At 48.2% G+C, this 27,826-nt stretch overlaps 1 protein-coding gene across 1 annotated transcript in view; it reads right to left on the bottom strand.

Annotated features, from left to right (window-relative positions):
• necab1 (N-terminal EF-hand calcium binding protein 1) overlaps nucleotides 1-27,826 on the bottom strand; it is a 162,638-nt gene that overhangs the window by 36,200 nt on the left and 98,612 nt on the right. Inside the window, exons 5-6 of the mRNA XM_064982557.1 lie at nucleotides 10,741-10,838; nucleotides 4,379-4,515 (exon numbers count right to left, since the gene is read on the bottom strand). Of these exons, the coding sequence (XP_064838629.1) occupies nucleotides 4,379-4,515; nucleotides 10,741-10,838 (235 nt within the window). The remainder of the gene's footprint in view (nucleotides 1-4,378; nucleotides 4,516-10,740; nucleotides 10,839-27,826) is intronic.

The raw sequence follows: 27,826 nt of genomic DNA, 5'->3' as shown, positions 1-27,826 counted from the left end.
AAAGGGTTAGGGTTATATATATTAATACCTGGTTAAATAAAGGGTTAGGGTTATATATATAAATACCTGGTTAAATAAAGGGTTAGGGTTATATATATAAATACCTGGTTAAATAAAGGGTTATGGTTATATATATAAATACCTGGTTAAATAAAGGGTTATATATATATAAATACCTGGTTAAATAAATGGTTATATATATAAATACCAGGTTAAATAAAGGGTTAGGGTTATATATATAAATACCTGGTTAAATAAAGGGTTATATATATAAATACCTGGTTAAATAAAGGGTTAGGGTTATATATATAAATACCTGGTTAAATAAAGGTTTATATATATAAATACCTGGTTAAATAAAGGGTTAGGGTTATATATATAAATACCTGGTTAAATAAAGGGTTATATATATAAATACCTGGTTAAATAAAGGGTTAGGGTTATATATATAAATACCTGGTTAAATAAAGGGTTATATATATATATAAATACCTGGTTAAATAAAGGGTTAGGGTTTTATATATAAATACCTGGTTAAATAAAGGTTTAGGGTTATATATATAAATACCTGGTTAAATAAAAGGTTAGGGTTGTATATATAAATACCTGGTTAAATAAATGGTTATATATATAAATACCTGGTTAAATAAAGGGTTATATACATATAAATACCTGGTTAAATAAAGGGTTATATATATATATAAATACCTGGTTAAATAAAGGGTTATATATATAAATACCTGGTTAAATAAAGGGGTTAGGGTTATATATATTAATACCTGGTTAAATAAAGGGTTAGGGTTATATATATAAATACCTGGTTAAATAAAGGGTTAGGGTTATATATATAAATACCTGGTTAAATAAAGGGTTAGGGTTATATATATAAATACCTGGTTAAATAAAGGGTTATATATATATAAATACCTGGTTAAATAAAGGGTTAGGGTTATATATATAAATACCTGGTTAAATAAAGGGTTAGGGTTACATATATTAATACCTGGTTAAATAAAGGGTTAGGGTTATATATATAAATACCTGGTTAAATAAAGGGTTAGGGTTATATATATATATATAAATACCTGGTTAAATAAAGGGTTAGGGTTATATATATAAATACCTGGTTAAATAAAGGGTTATGGTTATATATATAAATACCTGGTTAAATAAAGGGTTATATATATATAAATACCTGGTTAAATAAAGGGTTATGGTTATCTATATAAATACCTGGTTAAATAAAGGGTTAGGGTTATATATATAAATACCTGGTTAAATAAAGGGTTACATATATATAAATACCTGGTTAAATAAAGGGTTATATATATATAAATACCTGGTTAAATAAATGGTTATATATATAAATACCAGGTTAAATAAAGGGTTAGGGTTATATATATAAATACCTGGTTAAATAAAGGGTTATATATATAAATATCTGGTTAAATAAAGGGTTAGGGGTATATATATAAATATCTGGTTAAATAAAGGGTTAGGGGTATATATATAAATACCTGGTTAAATAAAGGGTTATATATATAAATACCTGGTTAAATAAAGGGTTAGGGTTATATATATAAATACCTGGTTAAATAAAGGGTTATACATATAAATACCTGGTTAAATAAAGGGTTATATATATAAATATCTGGTTAAATAAAGGTGAAATAATAAATAAATAAAACAATACGCCTAGTTCCCTGAAACGAGTCACATATATGTGAGAAGCTTTGAAATGGACACTTCCTGACTGCTGATGAGTTACTCTTCAAAGGAAACACATTAGCAGGTCACAGGAAGGGCATTGGTCCTGTCTCTGAGGGTCATTTCAACAGACAAATAACAACAAGGATCTGTTCCCAAACTACCAGAGTGTATATATATATATATAACCAGAGGTTTCCAGTCTGAATGGTGGACTTCCATAGAGGGCCCCCCCCCCCAGTGTGGTCACCTGAGTGGTCTGCATCCTTTCATCCTGCACACACACACAGGTTCACACGTATGCACTCACATACGTAAACACACACACACACACAGCTCCACAGTGAACCTGGCTAGAGACATCAGACAGAATAGAAGATGGGCCTTCGACACATCAGAGATTGTGACAGAGTTCATCTACCTGCTGAGCTGATGCTTTGCTACTAAATTCTCTAGTGGAGCAAATTGGGATTCCAGCTACTGAATTTCTCCAAACAAGAGAAATGTTGTTATATCTGTAGTGGTGTTTAAAGATGGCTGCTGAACTGGGACTCGGGGACTGGGACTCAGGGACTGGGACTCAGGGACTGGGAATCAGGGACTGGGAATCAGGGACTGGGAATCAGGGACTGGGACTCAGGGACTGGGAATCAGGGACTGGGAATCAGGGACTGGGACTCAGGGACTGGGAATCAGGGACTGGGACTCAGGGACTGGGAATCAGGGACTGGGAATCAGGGACTGGGACTCAGGGACTGGGAATCAGGGACTCAGGGACTGGGACTCAGGGACTGGGAATCAGGGACTGGGAATCAGGGACTCAGGGACTGGGACTCAAGGACTCAGATTCATGGCCTGGGACTCAGGGACTGGGAGAAGAGGAGAGGAGGAGTGGAGAGAGCACAGGAGACAAGGATATGAGAAGAGGAAAGGAGGAGAGGAGAGGAAGGGAGAAGAGGAAAGGAGAAGAGTAGAGTAGAGTAGAGTAGAGTAGAGTAGACAATTCTGTTCCATTCTCAACCAGTTCTGAAGCATGACATGCCATCACCCAGGTGCTAGAACAAAAACCAGCGCTGTGGCTGCCTGGGTTCTGCATTCTGATTCAGAACGTTGTGAGTGTTCTAAAAGTAGCCGCTGCTTCCCAGGGACAGAGCTGACCTCCGATCTAAATTCGACCAACATTCAGACCAGATCTGGTGAGTCACACTGTTACTAATGACCCTAGAGGCATGTTACACAGAGCCAGCTAATCAGACTGCTAAGAACCACATTACCCAACATAGGGTAGGTAATATAAAACACATTATGCCTGTATCCAGAGCAATGTATTCATGCATGAATACAAGAGCCATGCTCTACCAACTGAACCACACAAGAACACACACAAAACACAACACACAACACACAACACAAAACACAACACACACAACACACACAACACAACACAACACAACACACAAAACACACAACACAACACACAACACAACACACACAACACAAAACACAACACAACACAACACACACAACACAACACACAACACAACACACACAACACAACACACAAAACACAACACAACACACAAAACACAACACAACACACACAACACAACACAACACACAAAACACAACACAACACAAAACAACACACAAAACACAACACAACACAAAAACACAAAACACAACACAACACACAAAACACAACACACAAAACACAACACACAAAACACAACACAACACAAAAACACAACACAACACAACCCACAAAACACAACACAACACACAAAACACAACACACAAAACAACACAACACAACACACAACACAAAAACACAACACACAAAAAACACAACACATCACACACACACAAACACAACACAAACAAAACACAACACACACGAAACACACAACGCACCCAAAACACAGCACAAACACAACACACACACACACTAATTGCGTAGACACAGACATAAAGCAGAAGTCCCCTCAGAGGTTTGTCTGGATGGAGAGCACTCATCACTCATCACATACTGACTGACTGACTAACTGACTGAAGAGAATAAAATAGGGAGGGAGAGGAGAGGAGAAGAGAAGAGAAGAGAAGAGAAGAGAAGAGAGGAGAACAGAACAGAAGAGAAGAGAGGAGAAGAGAGGAGCAGAAAGGAGAAGAGAGGAGAAGAGAAGAGAGGAGAAGAGAAGAAGGGAAGAGAAGCGAAGAGAAGAGAGAAGAAGGGAAGAAAAGAGAGGAGAAGAGAGGTGGAGAGAGGGGAAGAGAAGAGAGGAGATGAGAAGAGAGGGCAAGAGAAGAGAGGAGAAGAGAGGAGAAGAGAAGAGGAGAGGAGAAGAGAAGAGGGGAGAAGAGAAGAGAAGAGAAGAGAGAAGATGGGAAGAGAAGAGAGGACAAGAGAGGAGAATAGAAGAGAGGGGAAGAGAAGAGAGGAGATGAGAAGAGAGGGCAAGAGAAGAGAGGACAAGAGAGGAGAAGAGAGGAGAAGAGAAAAGAGGAGGGGAAGAGAAGAGAAGAGAGGGGAAGAGAAGAGAGGAGATGAGAAGGGAGGGCAAGAGAAGAGAGGAGAAGAGGAGAGGAGAAGAGAGGAGAGCAGAGGAGAGGAGAAGAGAGGAGAGGAGAAGATGAGAAGAGAGGAGAGGAGAAGAGAGGAGAAGAGAATACTTGCCTCTCCTGACGGGTTTGCTCTGCCGTGGTCTCCATGGCACATTCCAGGGAGCTCTGCAGCGAGTGGAGCTGATTGGTTGTCTCTTTTAACAGGAAGCGTGTCACGAACTGCTCCAGGTGTGTGGCTTCCTGATAGTCCTGAAGGAAGGGGAGAGGAAGAGAGGAACCAACCCTTAGAACCACTAGACCCTACTCCGCCCTGGCGGAGAGAGGCACCAACCCTTAGAACCACTAGACCCTACTCCGCCCTGGCGGAGAGAGGAACCAACCCTTAGAACCACTAGACCCTACTCCGCCCTGGCGGAGAGAGGCACCAACCCTTAGAACCACTAGACCCTACTCCGCCCTGGCGGAGAGAGGCACCAACCCTTAGAACCACTAGACCCTACTCCGCCCTGGCGGAGAGAGGCACCAACCCTTAGAACCACTAGACCCTACTCCGCCCTGGCGGAGAGAGGAACCAACCCTTAGAACCACTAGACCCTACTCCGCCCTGGCGGAGAGAGGCACCAACCCTTAGAACCACTAGACCCTACTCCGTCCTGGCGGAGAGAGGCACCAACCCTTAGAACCACTAGACCCTACTCCGCCCTGGCGGAGAGAGGCACCAACCCTTAGAACCACTAGACCCTACTCCGCCCTGGCGGAGAGAGGAACCAACCCTTAGAACCACTAGACCCTACTCCGCCCTGGCGGAGAGAGGAACCAACCCTTAGAACCACTAGACCCTACTCCGCCCTGGCGGAGAGAGGCACCAACCCTTAGAACCACTAGACCCTACTCCGCCCTGGTCGTCCTGAAGGAAGGGGAGAGGAAGAGAGGCACCAACCCTTAGAACCACTAGACCCTACTCCACCCTGGCGGAGAGAGGAACCAACCCTTAGAACCACTAGACCCTACTCCGCCCTGGCGGAGAGAGGAACCAACCCTTAGAACCACTAGACCCTACTCCGCCCTGGCGGAGAGAGGCACCAACCCTTAGAACCACTAGACCCTACTCTGCCCTGGCGGAGAGAGGCACCAACCCTTAGAACCACTAGACCCTACTCCGCCCTGGCGGAGAGAGGCACCAACCCTTAGAACCACTAGACCCTACTCCGCCCTGGTCGTCCTGAAGGAAGGGGAGAGGAAGAGAGGCACCAACCCTTAGAACCACTAGACCCTACTCCGCCCTGGCGGAGAGAGGCACCAACCCTTAGAACCACTAGACCCTACTCCGCCCTGGCGGAGAGAGGAACCAACCCTTAGAACCACTAGACCCTACTCCGCCCTGGCGGAGAGAGGAACCAACCCTTAGAACCACTAGACCCTACTCCGCCCTGGCGGAGAGAGGCACCAACCCTTAGAACCACTAGACCCTACTCCGCCCTGGCGGAGAGAGGCACCAACCCTTAGAACCACTAGACCCTACTGAGCTTCCTGGTCGTCCTGAAGGAAGGGGAGAGGAAGAGAGGAACCAACCCTTAGAACCACTAGACCCTACTGAGCTTCCTGGTCGTCCGGAAGGAAGGGGAGAGGAAGAGAGGAACCAACCCTTAGAACCACTAGACCCTACTGAGCTTCCTGGTCGTCCGGAAGGAAGGGGAGAGGAAGAGAGGAACCAACCCTTAGAACCACTAGACCCTACTGAGCTTCCTGGTCGTCCTGGCGGAGAGAGGCACCAAGCCTTAGAACCACTAGACCCTACTCTGCCCTGGCGGAGAGAGGAACCAACCCTTAGAACCACTAGACCCTACTCCGCCCTGGCGGAGAGAGGAACCAACCCTTAGAACCACTAGACCCTACTGAGCTTCCTGGTCGTCCTGAAGGAAGGGGAGAGGTAGAGAGGCACCAACCCTTAGAACCACTAGACCCTACTGAGCTTCCTGGTCGTCCGGAAGGAAGGGGAGAGGAAGAGAGGCACCAACCCTTAGAACCACTAGACCCTACTCCGTCCTGGCGGAGAGAGGCACCAACCCTTAGAACCACTAGACCCTACTGAGCTTCCTGGTCGTCCGGAAGGAAGGGGAGAGGAAGAGAGTCACCAAACCTTAGAACCACTAGACCCTACTCCGCCCTGGCGGAGAGAGGAACCAACCCTTAGAACCACTAGACCCTACTGAGCTTCCTGGTCGTCCTGAAGGAAGGGGAGAGGAAGAGAGGCACCAACCCTTAGAACCACTAGACCCTACTGAGCTTCCTGGTCGTCCTGGCGGAGAGAGGAACCAACTCTTAGAACCACTAGACCCTACTGAGCTTCCTGGTCGTCCTGGCGGAGAGAGGAACCAACCCTTACATCCCATATCATCCCCTATCCTCTAACCCATATCCTCTAACCCCATCCCCTATCCTCTAACCCCTATCCTCTAACCCCTATCTTCTAACCCCTATCCTCTAAACCCCTATCCTCTAACCCCTATCTTCTAACCCCTATCCTCTAAACCCCTATCCTCTAACCCCTATCCTCTAAACCCCTATCCTCTAAACCCCTATCCTCTAACCCCTATCCTCTAACCCCTATCCTCTAAACCCCTATCCTCTAACCCCTATGATCTAACCCCTATCATCTCACCCATATCCCCTAACCCCTATCTTCTAACCCCTATCCTCTAAACCCCTATCCTCTAACCCCTATCCTCTAACCCATATCCTCTAACCCCTATCCTCTAACCCATATCCTCTAACCCATATCCTCTAACCCCTATACTCTAACCCCTATCCCCTAACCTCTAACCCCTATCATCTAACCCCTATCTTCTAACCCCTATCCTCTAACCCCTATCCTCGAACCCCTATCATCTAAGCCCTATCATCTCACCCCTATCCCCTAACCCCTATCTTCTAACCCCTATCCTCTAACCCCTATCGTCTATCTTCTAACCCCTATCCTCTAAACCCATATCCTCTAACCCCTATCTTCTAACCCCTATCCTCTAAACCCATATCCTCTAACCCCTATCCTCTAACCCCTATCCTCTAACCCCTATCCTCTATCCCCTATCCTCTAACCCCTATCCTCTAACCCCTATCATCTAACCCCTATCGTCTAACCCCTATCCTCGAACCCCTATCCTCTAAACCCTATCCTCTAACCCCTATCCCCTAACCCCTATCCTCTAAACCCTATCCTCTATCCTCTAAACCCTACCCTCTATCCTCTAACCCCTATCTTCTAACCCCTATCCCCTAACCCCTATCCTCTAAACCCTATCCTCTAACCCCTATCCCCTAACCCCTATCCTCTAAACCCTATCCTCTATCCTCTAAACCCTACTCTATATCCTCTAACCCCTATCTTCTAACCCCTATCCCCGAACCCCTATCCTCTAAACCCTACTCTATATCCTCTAACCCCTATCCTCTAAACCCTACCCTCTATCCTCTAACCCCTACCCTCTATCATCTAACCCCTATCCTCTAACCCCTATCCTCTAAACCCTATCATCTAACCCCTATCCCCGAACCCCTATCCTCTAAACCCTACCCTCTCTCCTCTAACCCCTATCCTCTAAACCCTATCCTCTATAAACCCTATCCTCTATATGGTCCTGTGTGGCTCAGTCGGTAGAGCATGGCGCTTGCAACGCCAAGCGTCGTGGGTTCGATTCCCGCTGGGCCCACCCATATGTAAAAGTAGTGGCCCCAGCCGACTTGTAAGTCGCTTTGGACAAAAGCGTCTGCTAAATGGGATATATTATTATTATTATTATTACTCTATCCTCTAAACCCTATCCTCTAAACCCTACCCTCTAACCCCTACCCTCTATCATCTATCCTCTAACCCCTACCCTCTATCATCTAACCCCTATCCTCTAAACCCTACCCTCTCTCCTCTAACCCCTATCCTCTAACCCCTATCATCTAACCACTACTCTCTATCCTCTAACCCCTATCCTCTAACCCCTATCCTCTAAACCCTAACCCCTATCCTCTAAACCCTACCCTCTATCATCTAACCCCTATCCTCTAACCCCTATCCTCTAAACCCTAACCCCTATCCTCTAAACCCTATCCTCTATCCTCTAAACCCTACCCTCTATCCTCTAACCCCTACCCTCTATCATCTAACCCCTATCCTCTAACCCCTATCCTCTAAACCCTACCCTCTCTCCTCTAACCCCTATCCTCTAACCCCTACCCTCTATCATCTAACCCCTATCCTCTAACCCCTATCCTCTAAACCCTACCCTCTATCCTCTAATATATCCTCTATCTTCTAATATAACTGTCTGTCTCCCCTCAATACACCAGTCTATCCCTCCCCTCAATATACCTGTCTGTCTCCCCTCAATATACCTGTCTGTCTCCCCTCAATATACCTGTCTGTCTCCCCTCAATATACCTGTCTGTCTCCCCTCAATACACCTGTCTGTCCCTCCTCTGCAAATACCAGTCTGTCCCTCCCCTCAATATACCTGTCTGTCTCCCCTCAATACACCAGTCTGTCCCTCCCCTCAATATACCTGTCTGTCTCCCCTCAATATACCTGTCTGTCTCCCCTCAATACACCAGTCTGTCCCTACCCTCAATATACCTGTCTGTCTCCCCTCAATACACCTGTCTGTCCCTCTTCTGCAAATACCAGTCTGTCCCTCCCCTCAATATACCTGTCTGTCTCCCATCAATATACATGTCTGTCCCTCCACTCAATATACCTGTCTGTCACTCCCCTCAATATACCTGTCTGTCCCTCCCCTCAATATACCTGTCTGTCTCCCATCAATATACCTGTCTGTCCCTCCACTCAATATACCTGTCTGTCACTCCCCTCAATATACCTGTCTGTCACTCCCCTCAATATACCTGTCTGTCCAACCCTTCAATATACCTGTCTGTCCAACCCTTCAATATACCTGTCTGTCTCCACTCAATATATCTGTCTGTTTCCCCTCAATATACCTGTCTGTCTCCCCTCAATATACCTGTCTGGCCCCGCTCAATATACCTGTCTGTCTCTCCTCAATATACCTGTCTGTCTCCCCTCAATATACCTGTCTGGCCCCGCTCAATATACCTGTCTGTCTCCCCTCAATATACCTGTCTGTCTCTCCTCAATATACCTGTCTGGCCCCGCTCAATATACCTGTCTGGCCCCGCTCAATATACCTGTCTGTCTCTCCTCAATATACCTGTCTGTCCAACCCTTCAATATACCTGTCTGTATCCCCTCAATATACCTGTCTGTCCCTCCCCTCAATATACCAGTCTGTATCTCCTCAATATACCTGCCTGTCCAACCCTTCAATATACATGTCTGGCCCCGCTCAATATACCTGTCTGTCTCTCCTCAATATACCTGTCTGTCCAACCCTTCAATATACCTGTCTGTCCAACCCTTCAATATACCTGTCTGTATCCCCTCAATATACCTGTCTGTCCCTCCCCTCAATATACCAGTCTGTATCTCCTCAATATACCTGCCTGTCCAACCCTTCAATATACATGTCTGGCCCCGCTCAATATACCTGTCTGTCCAACCCTTCAATATACCTGTCTGTCCAACCCTTCAATATACCTGTCTGTCTCCCCTCAATATACCTGTCTGTTTCCCCTCAATATACCTGCCTGGCCCCGCTCAATATACCTGTCTGTCCCTCCCCTCAATATACCTGTCTGTCTCTCCTCAATATACCTGCCTGGCCCCGCTCAATATACATGTCTGGTCCCGCTCAATATACCTGTCTGTCTCTCCTCAATATACCTGTCTGTCTCCCCTCAATATACCTGTCTGGCCCCGCTCAATATACCTGTCTGTCTCTCCTCAATATACCTGTCTGGCCCCGCTCAATATACCTGTCTGGCCCCGCTCAATATACCTGTCTGTCTCTCCTCAATATACCTGTCTGTCTCCCCTCAATATACCTGTCTGGCCCCGCTCAATATACCTGTCTGTCTCTCCTCAATATACCTGTCTGGCCCCGCTCAATATACCTGTCTGGCCCCGCTCAATATACCTGTCTGTCTCTCCTCAATATACCTGTCTGTCTCCCCTCAATATACCTGTCTGGCCCCGCTCAATATACCTGTCTGTCTCCCCTCAATATACCTGTCTGTCCAACCCTTCAATATACCTGTCTGTCTCCCCTCAATATACCTGTCTGTCCCCCCCGCAATACACATGTGTGTCCCTCTGTCTGTTCCTCTGTTCCTCAGTAATTTGATATGTTGTTATTGGAGAAAACAGGCTTTTAACATAGGAGTTTGTATGAAAGGAAATATACTGTATGTATTTTCTTTGAACAAAATCACCCTTTTTTTATCATCGAGGCTTTGGGAACATCCTCTGGTCCACATTGTACATTTGACTTGTATATGTCTGTTGTCCATAACTACTTCTCCAGATGTAAATGTCAGGTGTCCAGTAGAGTCCTAGAGTTGACCTACCTTCTTGGTCTTGCCCATAGCCTTCAGTATTGTCATGTTGAGGTCCTCCAGAGCTGCCAGGACCTTCTCGTATTCACCAAGGTGCTGGGAGAAGTACTCTTTAAACACAGACAGACAGACAGACAGACAGACAGACAGACAGACAGACAGACAGACAGACAGACAGACAGACAGAGAGAGAGAGAGAGACAGACAGACAGAGAAAATACACCATTTAGCAGACACTCATATATATGCATAGTGTGTATGTATAGTGTGTATGTATAGTGTGTATGTATAGTGTGTATGTATAGTGTGTATGTACAGTGTGTATGTACAGTGTGTATGTACAGTGTGTATGTATAGTGTGTATGTATAGTGTGTATGTACAGTGTGTATGTATAGTGTGTATGTACAGTGTGTATGTACAGTGTGTATGTACAGTGTGTATGTATAGTGTGTATGTATAGTGTGTATGTACAGTGTGTATGTATAGTGTGTATGTACAGTGTGTAGTATGTATAGTGTGTATGTATAGTGTGTAGTATGTACAGTGTGTATGTATAGTGTGTAGTATGTATAGTGTGTATGTATAGTGTGTAGTATGTATAGTGTGTATGTATAGTGTGTATGTACAGTGTGTATGTACAGTGTGTATGTACAGTGTGTATGTATAGTTTGTATGTACAGTGTGTATGTACAGTGTGTATGTATAGTGTGTATGTACAGTGTGTATGTATAGTTTGTATGTACAGTGTGTATGTACAGTGTGTATGTATAGTGTGTATGTACAGTGTGTATGTATAGTGTGTATGTACAGTGTGTATGTATAGTGTGTATGTATAGTGTGTAGTATGTATAGTGTGTATGTATAGTGTGTATGTACAGTGTGTATGTATAGTGTGTATGTATAGTGTGTATGTATAGTGTGTAGTATGTATAGTGTGTATGTATAGTGTGTATGTACAGTGTGTATGTATAGTGTGTATGTATTGTGTGTATGTATAGTGTGTAGTATGTATAGTGTGTATGTATAGTGTGTATGTACAGTGTGTATGTACAGTGTGTATGTACAGTGTGTATGTATAGTGTGTATGTACAGTGTGTATGTATAGTGTGTATGTATAGTGTGTATGTATAGTGTGTAGTATAGTGTGTATGTACAGTGTGTATGTATAGTGTGTATGTACAGTGTGTATGTATAGTGTGTATGTATAGTGTGTATGTATAGTGTGTAGTATGTATAGTGTGTATGTATAGTGTGTATGTACAGTGTGTATGTATAGTGTGTATGTATAGTGTGTATGTATAGTGTGTAGTATGTATAGTGTGTATGTATAGTGTGTATGTACAGTGTGTATGTACAGTGTGTATGTACAGTGTGTATGTATAGTGTGTATGTATAGTGTGTATGTATAGTGTGTAGTATGTATAGTGTGTATGTATAGTTTGTATGTACAGTGTGTATGTACAGTGTGTATGTATAGTGTGTATGTACAGTGTGTATGTATAGTGTGTATGTACAGTGTATATGTATAGTGTGTATGTATAGTGTGTAGTATGTATAGTGTGTATGTATAGTGTGTATGTACAGTGTGTATGTACAGTGTGTATGTACAGTGTGTATGTATAGTGTGTATGTACAGTGTGTATGTACAGTGTGTATGTATAGTGTGTATGTATAGTGTGTATGTATAGTGTGTATGTACAGTGTGTATGTATAGTGTGTATGTACAGTGTATATGTATAGTGTGTATGTACAGTGTGTATGTATAGTGTGTATGTACAGTGTGTATGTATAGTGTGTATGTATAGTGTGTATGTATAGTGTGTATGTACAGTGTGTATGTATAGTGTGTATGTACAGTGTATATGTATAGTGTGTATGTACAGTGTGTATGTATAGTGTGTATGTACAGTGTGTATGTACAGTGTGTATGTATAGTGTGTATGTATAGTGTGTATAGTGTGTTTGACAGGAACCTCAGGTGTTTAGTGTGCTGCCAGATCCTGAGCTCACTTGACACCCAGGCGTGGCACTGCTGCCAGATCCTGAGCTCACCTGACACCCAGGCGTGGCACTACTGCCAGACTCTGAGCTAACTTGACACCCAGGCATGGCACTGCTCACCTGACACCCAACTGCCAGACTCTGAGCTAACTTGCGTGAATTGTTTGTTTGTTTATAGTTATATCGTTCAAATTTTATTTATTTTGTCTAAATACGTTGCAAGTTAGAAAGTGGATTGTTCGCGTCTTGCTAGACTTCAGTGCAGCTTTTGACATTATCGATCATAGTCTGCTGCTGGAAAAACATATGTGTTATGGTTTTAAAGAGTTACCTGTCTAACAGAACACAGAGGGTGTTATTTAATGAAGCCTCTCCAACATTATCCAGATCCATAATAAACCCCAGGAAGAGTAGCTGCTGCCTTGGCAGGAACTAATGGGGATCCATAATAAACCCCAGGAAGAGTAGCTGCTGCCTTGATAGGAACTAATGGGGACCCATAATAAACCCCAGGAAGAGTAGCTGCTGCCTTGGCAGGAACTAATGGGGATCCATAATAAACCCCAGGAAGAGTAGCTGCTGCCTTGGCTGGAACTAATGGGGATCCATAATAAACCTCAGGAAGAGTAGCTGCTGCCTTGACAGGAACTAATGGGGATCCAAAATAAACCTCAGGAAGAGTAGCTGCTGCCTTGGCAGGAACTAATGGGGATCCATAATAAACACCAGGAAGAGTAGCTGCTGCCTTGGCTGGAACTAATGGGGATCCATAATAAACCTCAGGAAGAGTAGCTGCTGCCTTGACAGGAACTAATGGGGATCCAAAATAAACCTCAGGAAGAGTAGCTGCTGCCTTGGCAGGAACTAATGGGGATCCATAATAAACCCCAGGAAGAGTAGCTGCTGCCTTGGCAGGAACTAATGTGGATCCATAATAAACCCCAGGAAGAGTAGCTGCTGCCTTGGCAGGAACTAATGGGGATCCATAATAAACCCCAGGAAGAGTAGCTGCTGCCTTGGCAATAACTAATGGGATCCATAATAAATACAAGTGTGTGACGACCTTAATCCCAATCGCTGTAATATGCGGAAAAGTGTATAATTACTACCGGAGGTTGTATGGATTCAGTGAGTTAATCACGATTACCTACTCCCCCGAGTTTCTGCTCAAATCAAATCAATTTTTATTGGTCACATACACGTGCTTAGCCGATGTTATTGCAGGTGCAGCGAAATACTTGTGATTCTAGCTCCGACAGTGCAGTAATATCTAACAATTTCACAACAATACACACAAATCTAAAGTAAAGAAATGGAATTAAGGATATATTAATATTAGGACGAGCAGCATCGACTAAGGCACATAGAATAGAATACAGTAGAATAGAATACAGTAGAATAGAATACAGTAGAATAGAATACAGTAGAATAGAATACAGTAGAACAGAATACAGTAGAATAGAATACAGTAGAACATAATACAGTAGAACATAATACAGTAGAACATAATACAGTAGAACAGAATACAGTAGAATAGAATACAGTAGAATAGAATACAGTAGAACAGAATACAGTAGAACATAATACAGTAGAACAGAATACAGTAGAACAGAATACTGTAGAACAGAATACAGTAGAATAGAATACAGTAGAACAGAATACAGTAGAACAGAATACAGTAGAACATAATACAGTAGAACATAATACAGTAGAATAGAATACAGTAGAACACAATACAGTAGAACATAATACAGTAGAATAGAATACAGTAGAACATAATACAGTAGAACAGAATACTGTAGAACAGAATACAGTAGAATAGAATACAGTAGAACAGAATACTGTAGAACAGAATACAGTAGAACAGAATACAGTAGAATATAATACAGTAGAATGGAATACAGTAGAACAGAATACAGTAGAACAGAATACGGTAGAACAGAATGCAGTAGAACATAATACAGTAGAATAGAATACAGTAGAACAGAATACAGTAGAACAGAATACAGTAGAATAGAATACAGTAGAACAGAATGCAGTAGAATAGAATACTGTAGAACAGAATACAGTAGAACAGAATACAGTAGAACAGAATACAGTAGAACATAATGCAGTAGAATAGAATACAGTAGAACAGAATACAGTAGAACAGAATACAGTAGAACAGAATACAGTAGAACAGAATACTGTAGAACAGAATACAAAAGTCAAAAAGAGAAGCTAAGAAGAAGCGAGGCTCAAGAGGCAGTGTCAGGAACTACGGAGGCAGGAAGTCGTCACCTGCTCCAGGGATCTGCCTGGGAACTGTCACTACATAAGGAACTGGAGGAGTTACCTGAAGAGGACTTAAGGAACTGGAGGAGTTACCTGAAGAGGACTTAAGGAACTGGAGGAGTTACCTGAAGAGGACTTAAGGAACTGGAGGAGTTACCTGAAGAGGACTTAAGGAACTGGAGGAGTTACCTGAAGAGGACTTAAGGAACTGGAGGAGTTACCTGAAGAGGACTTAAGGAACTGGAGGAGTTACCTGAAGAGGACTTAAGGAACTGGAGGAGTTACCTGAAGAGGACTTAAGGAGACCTGATGTAACCTGCTTTACAGAAACCATTGACTTGGTACACTGTCATTAGAGCAGCTCGAGACGAAGCAACGTCACATAAATCAATAGGTGGAGGCAGGGGCGGGGGGGGGGCTATGTATCTTTGTAGATAATACTTGGGCCAAGCAGTGTCCTGTGATCGAACAAGTGGGCACCAGAGACTGTGAGATTCTCTGTGTATCATTCAGGCCATTCTATCTGGATACACTTCCATTATTCTGGTCCATGTGCCTGGACCAATAAGGAAGCAGCTAACAGGATTACAGACGGGTTCAATCCCTTTCACGATCAACTGACCAGACAGTATTTGTGCTTGGGGATTTTAATACGCTCTCCCCACTCTGAAACAGTACGTCACCTGTCCAACTCGCTCAACTTGCATCCTGGACAAGCGTCATGGCAACGTAGAGGATACAAGGCAGTCTGCAGAGCACCCCATCGTGAAATCAGACCATAACGTTTTCCATCTCCAGCAGGTGAAACGTGAAAGCGTGTAGAGAAATCCATTCAGGTATGGGATAGAGGACAGTAGGGAGGAGCACAAGGACTGCTTTGACGTCACAGCCTGGGGAGGTGAGGTCACAGCCTGGGGAGGTGAGGTCACAGCCTGGGGAGGTGAGGTCACAGCCTGGGGAGGTGATGTCACAGCCTGGGGAGGTGAGGTCACAGCCTGGGGAGGTGAGGTCACAGCCTGGGGAGGTGAGGTCACAGCCTGGGGAGGTGAGGTCACAGCCTGGGGAGGTGAGGTCACAGCCTGGGGAGGTGATGTCATAGCCTGGGGAGGTGAGGTCACAGCCTGGGGAGGTGAGGTCACAGCCTGGGGAGGTGAGGTCACAGCCTGGGGAGGTGAGGTCACAGCCTGGGGAGGTGAGGTCACAGCCTGGGGAGGTGAGGTCACAGCCTGGGGAGGTGAGGTCACAGCCTGGGGAGGTGATGTCATAGCCTGGGGAGGTGAGGTCACAGCCTGGGGAGGTGAGGTCACAGCCTGGGGAGGTGACGTCAGCCTGGGGAGGTGAGGTCACAACCTGGGGAGGTGAGGTCACAGCCTGGGGAGGTGAGGTCACAGCCTGGGGAGGTGAGGTCACAGCCTGGGGAGGTGAGGTCACAGCCTGAGGAGGTGAGGTCACAGCCTGGGGAGGTGATGTCACAGCCTGAGGAGGTGAGGTCACAGCCTGGGGAGGTGAGGTCACAGCCTGGGGAGGTGAGGTCACAGCCTGGGGAGGTGACGTCAGCCTGGGGAGGTGAGGTCACAACCTGGGGAGGTGAGGTCACAGCCTGGGGAGGTGAGGTCACAGCCTGGGGAGGTGAGGTCACAGCCTGGGGAGGTGAGGTCACAGCCTGGGGAGGTGAGGTCACAGCCTGGGGAGGTGAGGTCACAGCCTGGGGAGGTGAGGTCACAGCCTGGGGAGGTGATGTCACAGCCTGAGGAGGTGAGGTCACAGCCTGGGGAGGTGAGGTCACAGCCTGGGGAGGTGAGGTCACAGCCTGGGGAGGTGAGGTCACAGCCTGGGGAGGTGAGGTCACAGCCTGGGGAGGTGAGGTCACAACCTGGGGAGGTGAGGTCACAGCCTGGGGAGGTGAGGTCACAGCCTGGGGAGGTGAGGTCACAGCCTGGGGAGGTGAGGTCACAGCCTGGGGAGGTGATGTCATAGCCTGGGGAGGTGAGGTCACAGCCTGGGGAGGTGAGGTCACAGCCTGGGGAGGTGAGGTCACAGCCTGGGGAGGTGAGGTCACAGCCTGGGGAGGTGAGGTCACAACCTGGGGAGGTGAGGTCACAGCCTGGGGAGGTGAGGTCACAGCCTGGGGAGGTGAGGTCACAGCCTGGGGAGGTGAGGTCACAGCCTGGGGAGGTGAGGTCACAGCCTGGGGAGGTGAGGTCACAGCCTGGGGAGGTGAGGTCACAGCCTGGGGAGGTGATGTCATAGCCTGGGGAGGTGAGGTCACAGCCTGGGGAGGTGAGGTCACAGCCTGGGGAGGTGAGTTCACAGCCTGGGGAGGTGAGGTCACAGCCTGGGGAGGTGAGGTCACAACCTGGGGAGGTGATGTCACAGCCTGAGGAGGTGAGGTCACAGCCTGGGGAGGTGAGGTCACAGCCTGGGGAGGTGATGTCACAACCTGGGGAGGTGATGTCACAGCCTGAGGAGGTGAGGTCACAGCCTGGGGAGGTGAGATCACAGCCTGGGGAGGTGAGGTCACAGCCTGGGGAGGTGAGGTCACAGCCTGGGGAGGTGAGGTCACAGCCTGGGGAGGTGATGTCACAGCCTGAGGAGGTGAGGTCACAGCCTGGGGAGGTGAGGTCACAGCCTGGGGAGGTGAGGTCACAGCCTGGGGAGGTGAGGTCACAACCTGAGGAGGTGAGGTCACAGCCTGGGGAGGTGAGGTCACAGCCTGGGGAGGTGAGGTCACAGCCTGGGGAGGTGAGGTCACAGCCTGGGGAGGTGAGGTCACAGCCTGGGGAGGTGAGATCACAGCCTGGGGAGGTGAGGTCACAACCTGGGGAGGTGACGTCAGCCTGGGGAGGTGAGGTCACAGCCTGGGGAGGTGAGGTCACAGCCTGGGGAGGTGATGTCACAGCCTGGGGAGGTGAGGTCACAGCCTGGGGAGGTGAGGTCACAACCTGGGGAGGTGAGGTCACAACCTGGGGAGGTGAGGTCACAGCCTGGGAGGTGAGGTCACAGCCTGGGGAGGTGAGGTCACAGCCTGGGGAGGTGAGATCACAGCCTGGGGAGGTGAGGTCACAGCCTGGGGAGGTGAGGTCACAGCCTGGGGAGGTGAGGTCACAGCCTGGGGAGGTGAGGTCACAGCCTGGGGAGGTGAGGTCACAACCTGGGGAGGTGATGTCACAGCCTGAGGAGGTGAGGTCACAGCCTGGGGAGGTGAGGTCACAGCCTGGGGAGGTGAGGTCACAGCCTGGGGAGGTGAGGTCACAGCCTGGGGAGGTGAGGTCACAGCCTGGGGAGGTGAGGTCACAGCCTGGGGAGGTGAGATCACAGCCTGGGGAGGTGAGGTCACAGCCTGGGGAGGTGAGGTCACAGCCTGGGGAGGTGAGGTCACAGCCTGGGGAGGTGAGGTCACAGCCTGGGGAGGTGAGGTCACAGCCTGGGGAGGTGATGTCATAGCCTGGGGAGGTGAGGTCACAGCCTGGGGAGGTGAGGTCACAGCCTGGGGAGGTGAGGTCACAGCCTGGGGAGGTGATGTCACAGCCTGGGGAGGTGAGGTCACAGCCTGGGGAGGTGAGGTCACAACCTGGGGAGGTGAGGTCACAGCCTGGGGAGGTGAGGTCACAGCCTGGGGAGGTGAGGTCACAACCTGGGGAGGTGAGGTCACAGCCTGAGGAGGTGAGGTCACAGCCTGGGGAGGTGAGGTCACAGCCTGGGGAGGTGAGGTCACAGCCTGGGGAGGTGAGGTCACAGCCTGGGGAGGTGAGGTCACAGCCTGGGGAGGTATACTTTGATTGGTGAACGGATCCCCACTAGTTGACAGACAGCATTACATCATACTTCCAGATCTGGGAGGATACTGAGTGTGTTTCCCAACAAAAAATATGGAAAGCAGAGGTTCTGTCCAGCCAATCCAAGACAAGCATGGGAGGGGCTTAATGCAATGATGAGAAAGAAAGGAAAAGAGAACAATAACATTTCAGACTGTTCATCCTCTGTTCATCCTCTGGAAACAACATTAACTGTAATTTGACACCGCCGATTTTAAAGACGAACAAAAAACGAATATGTGACAGCATCCCCTCAAATCATCTCCTTCCCAGATAACAGAGAACAAAATGGCCTCATGCTTGTCAAATATTAAGCAACACAAAGCTCCAGACGGACTACGGGGCTGAACAGCTCAAGGGCGTCTTCTCACAACTGTTTTAACTTCCTGCTGAGCACCTGTACAGACTCCTGGAAGGCGTCGACCATCGTACCGGTGCCTAAGAAGATCCTACCCTGACCTTGGTGAACATGGTGGCTAGCCCCCTTCAACATGCTACATCATATCACAGAGGGGGACTGAGGATGCTACCCTGACATTGGAGAACATGGTGGCTAGCCCCCTTCAACATGCTACATCATATCACAGAGGGGACTGAGGATGCTACCCTGACCTTGGAGAACATGGTGGCTAGTCACCTTCAACATGCTATATCATATCACAGAGGGGGACTGAGGATGCTACCCTGACCTTGGAGAACATGGTGGCTAGCCCCCTTCAACATGCTATATCATATCACAGAGGGGACTGAGGATGCTACCCTGACCTTGGAGAACATAGTGGCTAGTCCCCTTCAACATGCTACATCATATCACAGAGGGGGACTGAGGATACTACCCTGACCTTGGAGAACATGGTGGCTAGTCCCCTTCAACATGCTGGGGGACTGAGGATGCTACCCTGACCTTGGAGAACATGGTGGCTAGTCCCCTTCAACATGCTACATCATATCACAGAGGGGGACTGAGGATGCTACCCTGACCTTGGAGAACATGGTGGCTAGTCCCCTTCAACATGCTGGGGGACTGAGGATGCTACCCTGACCTTGGAGAACATGGTAGCTAGTCCCCTTCAACATGCTGGGGGACTGAGGATGCTACCCTGACCTTGGAGAACATAGTGGCTAGTCCCCTTCAACATGCTGGGGGACTGAGGATGCTACCCTGACCTTGGAGAACATAGTGGCTAGCCAGCCCCCTTCAACATGCTATATCATATCACAGAGGGGACTGAGGATGCTACCCTGACCTTGGAGAACATAGTGGCTAGTCCCCTTCAACATGCTACATCATATCACAGAGGGGGACTGAGGATACTACCCTGACCTTGGAGAACATGGTGGCTAGTCCCCTTCAACATGCTGGGGGACTGAGGATGCTACCCTGACCTTGGAGGACATGGTGGCTAGTCCCCTTCAACATGCTATATCATATCACAGAGGGGGACTGAGGATGCTACCCTGACCTTGGAGAACATAGTGGCTAGTCCCCTTCAACATGCTGGGGGACTGAGGATGCTACCCTGACCTTGGAGAACATGGTGGCTAGTCCCCTTCAACATGCTGGGGGACTGAGGATGCTACCCTGACCTTGGAGAACATGGTGGCTAGTCACCTTCAACATGCTGGGGGGCTGAGGATGCTACCCTGACCTTGGAGAACATGGTGGCTAGTCCCCTTCAACATGCTGGGGGACTGAGGATGCTACCCTGACCTTGGAGAACATGGTGGCTAGTCCCCTTCAACATGCTGGGGGACTGAGGATGCTACCCTGACCTTGGAGAACATGGTGGCTAGTCCCCTTCAACATGCTGGGGGACTGAGGATGCTACCCTGACCTTGGAGAACATAGTGGCTAGTCCCCTTCAACATGCTACATCATATCACAGAGGGGGACTGAGGATACTACCCTGACCTTGGAGAACATGGTGGCTAGTCCCCTTCAACATGCTGGGGGACTGAGGATGCTACCCTGACCTTGGAGAACATGGTGGCTAGTCCCCTTCAACATGCTACATCATATCACAGAGGGGGACTGAGGATGCTACCCTGACCTTGGAGAACATGGTGGCTAGTCCCCTTCAACATGCTGGGGGACTGAGGATGCTACCCTGACCTTGGAGAACATGGTAGCTAGTCCCCTTCAACATGCTGGGGGACTGAGGATGCTACCCTGACCTTGGAGAACATAGTGGCTAGTCCCCTTCAACATGCTGGGGGACTGAGGATGCTACCCTGACCTTGGAGAACATAGTGGCTAGCCAGCCCCCTTCAACATGCTATATCATATCACAGAGGGGACTGAGGATGCTACCCTGACCTTGGAGAACATAGTGGCTAGTCCCCTTCAACATGCTACATCATATCACAGAGGGGGACTGAGGATACTACCCTGACCTTGGAGAACATGGTGGCTAGTCCCCTTCAACATGCTGGGGGACTGAGGATGCTACCCTGACCTTGGAGGACATGGTGGCTAGTCCCCTTCAACATGCTATATCATATCACAGAGGGGGACTGAGGATGCTACCCTGACCTTGGAGAACATAGTGGCTAGTCCCCTTCAACATGCTGGGGGACTGAGGATGCTACCCTGACCTTGGAGAACATGGTGGCTAGTCACCTTCAACATGCTGGGGGGCTGAGGATGCTACCCTGACCTTGGAGAACATGGTGGCTAGTCCCCTTCAACATGCTGGGGGACTGAGGATGCTACCCTGACCTTGGAGAACATGGTGGCTAGTCCCCTTCAACATGCTGGGGGACTGAGGATGCTACCCTGACCTTGGAGAACATGGTGGCTAGTCCCCTTCAACATGCTGGGGGACTGAGGATGCTACCCTGACCTTGGAGAACATGGTGGCTAGTCCCCTTCAACATGCTATATCATATCACAGAGGGGGACTGAGGATGCTACCCTGACCTTGGAGAACATGGTGGCTAGTCCCCTTCAACATGCTGGGGGACTGAGGATGCTACCCTGACCTTGGAGAACATGGTGGCTAGTCCCCTTCAACATGCTATATCATATCACAGAGGGGGACTGAGGATGCTACCCTGACCTTGGAGAACATGGTAGCTAGTCCCCTTCAACATGCTGGGGGACTGAGGATGCTACCCTGACCTTGGAGAACATGGTGGCTAGTCCCCTTCAACATGCTACATCATATCACAGAGGGGGACTGAGGATGCTACCCTGACCTTGGAGTACATGGTGGCTAGTCACCTTCAACATGCTGGGGGACTGAGGATGCTACCCTGACCTTGGAGAACATGGTGGCTAGTCCCCTTCAACATGCTGGGGGACTGAGGATGCTACCCTGACCTTGGAGAACATGGTGGCTAGTCCCCTTCAACATGCTACATCATATCACAGAGGGGGACTGAGGATGCTACCCTGACCTTGGAGTACATGGTGGCTAGTCACCTTCAACATGCTGGGGGACTGAGGATGCTACCCTGACCTTGGAGAACATGGTGGCTAGTCCCCTTCAACATGCTGGGGGACTGAGGATGCTACCCTGACCTTGGAGAACATGGTGGCTAGTCCCCTTCAACATACTAAATCATATCATCACATTTTATTTATTGATTTGAGTTATTTCAATACAATGCAAATCCACACACTGCTGAAACGACTACTGGACCTGAACGTCAAAGGAGGCCTGGCAGCTTGGATCAAGGACTTTAACTGACCGGCCACAGAGGGTCCTCATGAACTGACCTGAACACAGAGGGCCCTCATGAACAGGGCCCCTCTCTAATGAACTGACCTGAACACAGAGGGCCCCTCTCTCATGAACTGACCCTGAACACAGAGGGCCCCTCTCTCATGAACTGACCCTGAACACAGAGGGCCCCTCTCTAATGAACTGACCTGAACACAGAGGGCCCCTCTCTAATGAACTGACCTGAACACAGAGGGCCCCTCTCTGATGAACTGACCTGAACACAGAGGGCCCCTCTCTGATGAACTGACCTGAACACAGGGGGCCCCTCTCTCATGAACTGACCTGAACACAGAGGGCCCCTCTCTGATGAACTGACCTGAACACAGAGGGCCCCTCTCTGATGAACTGACCTGAACACAGAGGGCCCCTCTCTGATGAACTGACCTGAACACAGAGGGCCCCTCTCTCATGAACTGACCTGAACACAGAGGGCCCCTCTCTGATGAACTGACCTGAACACAGGGGGCCCCTCTCTGATGAACTGACCTGAACACAGAGGGCCCTCTCTCATGAACTGACCTGAACACAGAGGGCCCTCTCTCATGAACTGACCTGAACACAGAGGGCCCCTCTCTAATGAACTGACCTGAACACAGAGGGCCCCTCTCTAATGAACTGACCTGAACACAGAGGGCCCCTCTCTGATGAACTGACCTGAACACAGAGGGCCCCTCTCTAATGAACTGACCTGAACACAGAGGGCCCCTCTCTAATGAACTGACCTGAACACAGAGGGCCCCTCTCTGATGAACTGACCTGAACACAGAGGGCCCTCTCTGATGAACTGACCTGAACACAGAGGGGCCTCTCTGATGAACTGACCTGAACACAGAGGGCCCCTCTCTGATGAACTGACCTGAACACAGAGGGCCCCTCTCTGATGAACTGACCTGAACACAGAGGGCCCCTCTCTAATGAACTGACCTGAACACAGAGGGCCCTCTCTGATGAACTGACCTGAACACAGAGGGCCCTCTCTGATGAACTGACCTGAACACAGAGGGGCCTCTCTGATGAACTGACCTGAACACAGAGGGCCCCTCTCTGATGAACTGACCTGAACACAGAGGGCCCCTCTCTGATGAACTGACCTGAACACAGAGGGCCCCTCTCTAATGAACTGACCCTGAACACAGAGGGGCCTCTCTGATGAACTGACCTGAACACAGAGGGCCCCTCTCTGATGAACTGACCTGAACACAGGGGGGCCTCTCTGATGAACTGACCCTGAACACAGAGGGCCCCTCTCTGATGAACTGACCTGAACACAGAGGGCCCTCTCTGATGAACTGACCTGAACACAGAGGGCCCCTCTCTGATGAACTGACCTGAACACAGAGGGGCCCTCTCTGATGAACTGACCCTGAACACAGAGGGCCCCTCTCTAATGAACTGACCCTGAACACAGAGGGCCCTCTCTGATGAACTGACCCTGAACACAGAGGGCCCCTCTCTAATGAACTGACCCTGAACACAGAGGGCCCCTCTCTGATGAACTGACCCTGAACACAGAGGGCCCCTCTCTAATGAACTGACCTGAACACAGAGGGGCCCCTCTCTGATGAACTGACCCTGAACACAGAGGGCCCTCATGAACAGGGCCTCTCTCTAATGAACTGACCTGAACACAGAGGGCCCTCTCTGATGAACTGACCCTGAACACAGAGGGCCCCTCTCTAATGAACTGACCCTGAACACAGAGGGCCCCTCTCTGATGAACTGACCCTGAACACAGAGGGCCCCTCTCTAATGAACTGACCTGAACACAGAGGGGCCCCTCTCTGATGAACTGACCCTGAACACAGAGGGCCCTCATGAACAGGGCCTCTCTCTTATGAACTGACCCTGAACACTGAGGGGCCCCAGAGGTGCGTCCCCACTCTGATGAACTGACCCTGAACACAGAGGGCCCCTCTCTAATGAACTGACCCTGAACACATGGGGGCCCTCTCTGATGAACTGACCTTGAACACAGGGGGGCCTCATGAACAGGGCCCCTCTCTCATGAACTGACCTGAACACAGAGGGCCCCTCTCTAATGAACTGACCTGAACACAGAGGGGCCCCAGGGGTGCGTCACCTCTCTGATGAAACTGACCCAGAACACAGGGGCACCCCAGGGATGTGCCCTTTCACCGTTGTTGCTCTCTATCTTCACCAATGAGAAGAAGATCCAAGGAAACAATGTGAGTCTCTTTAAGTATGCGGATGACATGGCTCTGGCAGGATGTTCTGGAGGATGAACAGCAGCTTGGTGGAGAGGACCCTCACGTTCAATATGACAGTCTGGTAATCTGAGCTGGTGGAGAGCATCAATATGACAGTCTGGTAATCTGAGCTGGTGGAGAGGATCAATATGACAGTCTGGTAATCTGGGCTGGTGGAGAGGATCAATATGACAGTCTGGTAATCTGGGCTGGTGGAGAGGATCAATATGACAGTCTGGTAATCTGAGCTGGTGGAGAGGATCAATATGACAGTCTGGTAATCTGGGCTGGTGGAGAGGATCAATATGACAGTCTGGTAATCTGGGCTGGTGGAGAAGATCAATATGACAGTCTGGTAATCTGGGCTGGTGGAGAGGATCAATATGACAGTCTGGTAATCTGGGCTGGTGGAGAGGATCAATATGACAGTCTGGTAATCTGGGCTGGTGGAGAGGATCAATATGACAGTCTGGTAATCTGAGCTGGTGGAGAGGACCAATATGACAGTCTGGTAATCTGGGCTGGTGGAGAGGATCAATATGACAGTCTGGTAATCTGAGCTGGTGGAGAGGATCAATATGACAGTCTGGTAATCTGAGCTGGTGGAGAGGATCAATATGACAGTCTGGTAATCTGGGCTGGTGGAGAGGATCAATATGACAGTCTGGTAATCTGAGCTGGTGGAGAGGATCAATATGACAGTCTGGTAATCTGAGCTGGTGGAGAGGATCAATATGACAGTCTGGTAATCTGGGCTGGTGGAGAGGATCAATATGACAGTCTGGTAATCTGAGCTGGTGGAGAGGATCAATATGACAGTCTGGTAATCTGAGCTGGTGGAGAGGATCAATATGACAGTCTGGTAATCTGGGCTGGTGGAGAGGATCAATATGACAGTCTGGTAATCTGAGCTGGTGGAGAGGATCAATATGACAGTCTGGTAATCTGGGCTGGTGGAGAGGATCAATATGACAGTCTGGTAATCTGGGCTGGTGGAGAGGATCAATATGACAGTCTGGTAATCTGGGCTGGTGGAGAGGATCAATATGACTGTCTGGTAATCTGAGCTGGTGGAGAGGATCAATATGACAGTCTGGTAATCTGGGCTGGTGGAGAGGATCAATATGACAGTCTGGTAATCTGGGTTGGTGGAGAGGATCAATATGACAGTCTGGTAATCTGGGCTGGTGGAGAGGATCAATATGACAGTCTGGTAATCTGGGCTGGTGGAGAGGATCAATATGACAGTCTGGTAATCTGGGCTGGTGGAGAGGATCAATATGACTGTCTGGTAATCTGAGCTGGTGGAGAGGATCAATATGACAGTCTGGTAATCTGGGCTGGTGGAGAGGATCAATATGACAGTCTGGTAATCTGGGCTGGTGGAGAGGATCAATATGACAGTCTGGTAATCTGGGCTGGTGGAGAGGATCAATATGACAGTCTGGTAATCTGAGCTGGTGGAGAGGATCAATATGACAGTCTGGTAATCTGGGCTGGTGGAGAGGATCAATATGACAGTCTGGTAATCTGGGCTGGTGGAGAGGATCAATATGACAGTCTGGTAATCTGGGCTGGTGGAGAGGACCAATATGACAGTCTGGTAATCTGGGCTGGTGGAGAGGACCAATATGACAGTCTGGTAATCTGGGCTGGTGGAGAGGATCAATATGACAGTCTGGTAATCTGAGCTGGTGGAGAGGATCAATATGACAGTCTGGTAATCTGGGCTGGTGGAGAGGATCAATATGACAGTCTGGTAATCTGGGCTGGTGGAGAGGATCAATATGACAGTCTGGTAATCTGGGCTGGTGGAGAGGATCAATATGACAGTCTGGTAATCTGAGCGTGAGGAGCAAAAGCAAACAGACCAGAATAGTGAACACAGCCAGCAAAGTAATTGGTCGACCACAAGCACATTTGAGCCGTCTGTTCCACAAGGCAACCAAAAGGAAGGCACAGGCTGCCGTTGGCGACCCCTCCCTCTACACCCTCAGTTCTAGAAGCTTCCCTCTTCAGAATGCTCATGGACCAGTAGAACGTGTTTAAACATTTATTCGTTCCATGTGCTGTTGGACTACTAAATGAGAAGTACATCGTCTCGGAATATGCACTTATCTATCTAGTGCAGTGGGGACAGCGGTCGTTGTTAGTTTATGTATCAATGTCCTCTGTGTTTTTAATGTATTCCGGGCTGTATGATGGACTGACTGGTTTAAATGGGAATGATGTGAGAATGTATGTGTGCATTTGGAAAGTATTCAGACCCCTTGACTTTTTCAACATTTTGTTACGTTACAGACTTATTCTAAAATTGATATCTACACAGAGTCCCCCATAATGACAAAGCCAAAACAGACAGTATGTATCTGACCTAGTGCACTCCTGTCAAAACAGACAGTATGTATCTGACCTAGTGCACTCCTGTCAAAACAGACAGTATGTATCTGACCTAGTGCACTCCTGTCAAAACAGGCACAGTATGTATCTGACCTAGTGCACTCCTGTCAAAACAGACAGTATGTATCTGACCTAGTGCACTCCTGTCAAAACAGGCACAGTATGTATCTGAACTAGTGCACTCCTGTCAAAACAGACAGTATGTATCTGACCTAGTGCACTCCTGTCAAAACAGACAGTATGTATCTGACCTAGTGCACTCCTGTCAAAACAGGCACAGTATGTATCTGACCTAGTGCACTCCTGTCAAAACAGACAGTATGTATCTGACCTAGTGCACTCCTGTCAAAACAGACAGTATGTATCTGAACTAGTGCACTCCTGTCAAAACAGACACAGTATGTATCTGACCTAGTGCACTCCTGTCAAAACAGACAGTATGTATCTGACCTAGTGCACTCCTGTCAAAACAGACAGTATGTATCTGACCTAGTGCACTCCTGTCAAAACAGACAGTATGTATCTGACCTAGTGCACTCCTGTCAAAACAGGCACAGTATGTATCTGACCTAGTGCACTCCTGTCAAAACAGACACAGTATGTATCTGACCTAGTGCACTCCTGTCAAAACAGGCACAGTATGTATCTGACCTAGTGCACTCCTGTCAAAAC

This window comes from Oncorhynchus masou, chromosome 13, assembly GCF_036934945.1.
Source record: "Oncorhynchus masou masou isolate Uvic2021 chromosome 13, UVic_Omas_1.1, whole genome shotgun sequence".
Taxonomy (NCBI): domain Eukaryota; kingdom Metazoa; phylum Chordata; class Actinopteri; order Salmoniformes; family Salmonidae; genus Oncorhynchus; species Oncorhynchus masou.
This window is presented reverse-complemented; position numbering and strand designations above follow the sequence as displayed.